Raw genomic sequence first — 5,568 nt, forward strand, 5'->3', positions numbered from 1 at the left:
GTGTTGGAAGATGGGAGGAATAAAATGGGTTAGGGTGATGAGGTGTCAATGCCACATGGCATCCACCTCATCAAAATCATTAACACATAGAATAGGATGTCCAAGGTGGACAACTTGAACGGTAGAGGGGTATATTTGTGCCCAAAGTATAGCGATAAAGGTATATATAGACCCAAAGTATAACGAGCGGTATATTGACCCTTTTCCAATAGGGTAGGGGTATATTTGGCCCTTTTCGGTAATTTAAATTAGCGCAATCAAATGGCTTGAGCACACAAAATAAAAGATAAAAAGTATTTTTGTTCAGCACTCAAGCTAAAGCCAAATGGAGATTAGTAAGAGAGGGAGCGGCGGGGTGAAGGGAAGAAACAGTAGTGGGTGAAGAGAGAGGGAAATGTTCAAATGGAGTGAGACCCATAATGTATACTTGTCAAATAATAAAGACCCTCACACAAGTATGACATGGCATACCTCACACCCCATAAAACTTTTCTATCTAATCTATCAAACTATTTTCATATTATTTGACACCTTTGGCCCTTGAAAATAATTTTTCAGAGCATTTCCATATTATTTTGACATCTTTATCCCTTGAACACGATCTTTAACATTTCTTTGATAGCACGACATATCATTTCTTTCAAGTCTCGTGTCATTAGAAAATATAACATAGATCTCAATTGAAAAATAATAATTTCTTTCTTCAAAACATCATTTATAAGTAATAGGCTTAATACCTAAATGGACCCTTAAACTTGGCATGTTTTGTAAGATAGACATATAAACTTATAAGGTGACCAGATAGACACTTAAACTTACTCAAAGTGTATTTTTCAAGTTTTTCAGTTGTTTTGAAAACAAAAACTATATTTTTCAAACACTCACAATTTTCATGGCCAAACAAGCCCTAAATATATCACAAAATATTTTTTTTTAAAATGCAAAAATAAGGCAAACGCATATACATGAGACTATAAATGTGCACTTAAACCAATAAATACTCGCTAATCGCAATTTTGCAGCTTTCAATTAACTCGGTTTTTTTTTTACACTTGAATAATTAAAAAACAATAACTTTAACCAATAAAAATCCTTAAAAAAAGAAATTTCAAATTAAGATTTTTTTTTTTAAGGATTTTCTTCTCGGCTTTACAGTTTTCTTAATTTGAAATTTCTTTTACACTTGAAATACTGAACTTAGAAATTTCTTAATTTGAAATTTCTTTTTTTTAAGGATTTTTATTGGTTAAAGTTATTGTTTTTTAATTATTCAAGTGTAAAAAAAAAACCGAGTTAATTGAAAGCTTCAAAATTGCGATTAGCGAGTATTTATTGGTTTAAGTGCACATTTATAGTCTCATGTATATGCGTTTGCCTTATTTTTGCATTTTAAAAAAAATATTTTGTGATATATTTAGGGCTTGTTTGGCCATGAAAATTGTGAGTGTTTGAAAAATATAGTTTTTGTTTTCAAAACAACTGAAAAACTTGAAAAATACACTTTGAGTAAGTTTAAGTGTCTATCTGGTCACCTTATAAGTTTATATGCCTATCTTACAAAACATGTCAAGTTTAAGGGTCCATCTAGGTATTAAGCCTAAGTAATATCACAACTTGAAGCTCAATAACTTAGCATATCACAACTTGAAGTTTAAGAACTTAGCTTTGGGTAGTTAACATAATTTTGTCATAAACATGATCTTTGTTCCTAAAAACATATTAATGAATCATTTTATTAAACATGGAAGGGGGTGCTATCTTCACAATTCTAAACATAAACTCAAACATTTTATAAAATATGTCATCTACCGGAGGAAAAAAAATAAAAAAAAATAAAAAATAAAAAATTAGAAGGTGTTTGGTATAAGCGTCTGGTAAAGACAAAAAATATTTGTAAGCTAAAATATTTGGTTTGACGTATTAGATGAAATTATTATAATATAAAATTTGATACTACTTTATTCTGTGTTTGATTTGTATTTTGAATCTAACATAACTAATTCTGGTATACTTTAATCCACAAATGGTGTATTGTGTTATACCTAATATAATATGCAATAATAGTACATTATTTAATTAATATATGGATTAAACGCTTATCAGGCTCAACCACGCTTCCTAGAAAGAAAGAATAGTGATGTCGCAAATATAATCTCAAAAATGAGTCGGAAGCGAATCACAAAAGAAACAATATCTAGAACGACAAGTAATCATCAACAAATTCACAAAGTAGATGATAATAAACTAAATAAAACCCAAATTAACTAAGTCTTCTATAGCTATGTTTTCCAAATTCACAAATTACACTAAATTTAGTAATACAAAACGAGGAATAGGAAATAGGAGATAATTAAGGATTAGGAATTCTCAAAAATATAGCTCCAATCTTCAATTCAAGGTATTTGATGGTAAATCCTTACTCCCCATATTTGTTCCCGTAAAAATGTGTAGAAATTTGTCCTTAACTTTTATACTCCCACAAAATTTTCAAACTCGATTTTCTAAAAATAGCCCTTAGATTGTCCGGGCACAGTGTCTCATGAACATGATTTGGGGGGGGGGGGGGGGGGGGGTAAGTACATAATCAGTGTCCGAAAATTGTGTGAAAATCTCGCCATTGCGAAGAGAATATTATTGCTTTCACAAGCTTTGACTTGTTGAATCTCACTCTCCCAAACTGTCCTCATGAGGTTAGACCAAACCCTTGACCTCGCATTAGCGAGCCTTTTTCGCCACTTTAAAGAATTGTGTACTGTACAAATTAAATTTCTACCATTTTCTTTTAATTTGGATTTCTTTTCGACTTGTTCTTCTTCCATACTTTTCCTCAACATATAAAATTTGATATATGCAATAAAACTTCCATTAATCACCTCATTTTCTCAATACATAACGTAAGTTTAACTAAATTTTTACCCATAGATAAGTTAGGTAAAATATTCATTTCTCAAACACCTTTTCAAATTTATTGAATTTTAAAAATAGTTCATATTTTAAATTCTAACCGCATCTCATTTTTAGTACAAAGAACCAAACGCTCAATAAAAAAAAAAAAAAAGTTATACATTACTTGATTACTAATATCTATATACAAATCTTTGTTTACAAATTCTATTTAACCAGTTTCTAAACCAATTGAGTCCTTAGTACTTTACTTACCGGATCTTTTTAAAATTCTTCTTTCATGTTCTTGCCTATCACATTTATGTAGAAGTATAAACTTAAAACGATAACTAAAAACTATTCTAAATAATTAGTTGGGTTAGCAGGTTTATGCAGGGGCACTATAGGGGTGAGCGGGTGGGGGACCAAAATTGTCCTTTTCTACATTGTTGGAAGCGGTACTTACAATTTCCCCCTACCTTTTTTTTTCCACCACAATTTTCCTCCGACCTTAATGTACGTAAAATTATAATCAATTAATCTATATATACTTGGTAAACAAGAAGCCCTAACCAATACCAGGATAGAACAATTTTTAAAATTATGTTATCATTTGACACCATGCTTCACTTTCTTTTCTTTCGAGCCGAGGGTGATCTATCGGAAATAACATCTCTACCCTATAAAGATAGGAGTTAGTCTACCGTCTGCGTACGTTCTATGTTGAAATACAAGATGAGAAGACTGATGAGCATGAGAAGAAGACTGATGAGCATGAGAAGCCTTTAATTGTTGCTTCCATTAGCTCAAGAAAGAAGACAGCATCGAGGGAAAAGAAATCTGAACATAAGAGTAAAGAGAAGAGTACTTTGTTGGTCAAAATTGCATCTACTTTACCAAATGACAAAATAATCTGTGGAGGACACGTGGTAACAATCAAGCCACACATCTCACCTCCTGATTAAAACATTCCTGGCCGTGTGATCAACATTAAAGAGAACGTGTGAATAGCACATGAGTGGACATAGAAAGGAATCAAATTTGTTACATAGGCATAGTACAATACATAGGATATAGACAAGTGTACAGTTGAGATAATTTACTTTTTGCATTACAAATATTTTCTTTGTACAAATATACATGTATAAATAATGATCATACATGATCAGAGGAATACAACAAAAAATTCTCCATTCTTGTTTCTCAAGTTACAACATGGTATCAGAGCAGTGAGGCTCGATCCATTTTTCAGTAATCAAATTTCATTTTTTCATCAAAATTGCTATCTAAAATCACTAAACAAACAAGATGCCTGAAGGATCCACTCTTGATACTGTTAATGATCCAACAAGGAATCCAAAATCACTCAGTTTTGATCCCAGTCACCCCTATCACCTCACCTCTTCAGATGCTCCTGGAACAAATCTCATCAACACAACATTTGATGGTAGAGGGGTTCCAGGACGGAGAAGATCAATATTAATAGCCCTATCTGCAAAGAAGAAGCTGGGGTTTATAAATGGGAGTTGTAAGAGCCCAGATATGGATTCACCAGAGTTTCTGCAATGGTCCTGTTACAATGATATGGTAACTGCTTGGTTGTTGAATTCTCTATCAAAAGAGATTGCTGATAGTGTGATGTATTTAACATCAGCAAAAGAAATCTGGGACAGCTTGCAACAGAGATTTGGAAAATCAGATGGAACAAAGCTTTATCACCTACAAAAAGAACTGAGTGTGTCAGTTCAAGGTAACTCAAGTATTTCAACATATTTCACAAAACTCAAAAGGATCTGGGATGAACTAGACTGCCTAAACTGAGATATTGTGTGCACTTGCATTTGCACATGTGAAGGAAAGAGAAATTAGCTAAATCTGTTCAGGATCAAAGGTTGATCCACTTCTTAATGGGTTTGAATGATGTCTATACTCAGGCTAGGGAGAGCATTTTAATGATAAACCCTCTCCCTAGCATGAACATTGTTTACTCACTACTACTTCAAGATGAGAGTCAAAGGGAGGTTCATATGAGTGCACAAGTTTTTTCAGACTTATCATCTTTGATGGTCACCAATCAAGGGAAACCTAACTTCAAAGGACCAGGACAGTCTTCTAGATCACAGAACTACCCAAAACCTGCAAACTATCCTCAAAAGTTTGTAAGTAACCAAGCTTACCCCCAGAAATTTGCAAATAGCCAACCCTATCCACAGAAATTTGTGGGCAATCAATCTAGAACCAAAGGAAAAAGAGGAAAGTATGACCCTAATGCTACCTGCACTTATTGTCTCAAAACTGGACATTGGGTAGATGATTGTTACAGGCTGATTGGTTTTCCAGATGACTGTCAGTTTAACAAAGGGAAGAACACTCAAAACAGAGCAAAAACAAATGCAGGATTGATCAATGAAGAGAACCAAGAGTCAAATGATCCATTTTCTGGGCAGGAAACTGGCAACAACTTTCAACATTTTACCAAATAACAAAGAATAGAAATAGCACAAATGTTTAAGCAAATGCATATGTCACAGTTGCCACCCTCAGATCCAGACCCACAAGCTATAGCTGGTACTATACTTAAATATGCAGGAACTTGCTTCTCAGTTTTTAACTCTAACACTTGGATAATTGATTCAGGTGCTTCTTGGCATATGTGTTTTAATTCAGGTTTTTTTAAATTCTCTC

The 5,568-nt window shown here is 33.1% G+C and overlaps 1 protein-coding gene across 1 annotated transcript; it reads left to right on the top strand.

The window, feature by feature from the left end:
• The first annotated feature begins 4,191 nt into the window (after nucleotides 1-4,191).
• On the top strand, nucleotides 4,192-5,366 carry LOC132628866 (uncharacterized). The gene is made up of 2 exons (XM_060344622.1): nucleotides 4,192-4,622; nucleotides 4,739-5,366. Exons 1-2 carry the CDS (start codon nucleotides 4,192-4,194, stop codon nucleotides 5,364-5,366), a joined length of 1,059 nt encoding a protein of 352 aa, XP_060200605.1.
• Nucleotides 5,367-5,568: the final 202 nt, after the last annotated feature.

The sequence above is a fragment of the Lycium barbarum genome, chromosome 2 (assembly GCF_019175385.1).
Source record: "Lycium barbarum isolate Lr01 chromosome 2, ASM1917538v2, whole genome shotgun sequence".
NCBI classification, from domain to species: domain Eukaryota; kingdom Viridiplantae; phylum Streptophyta; class Magnoliopsida; order Solanales; family Solanaceae; genus Lycium; species Lycium barbarum.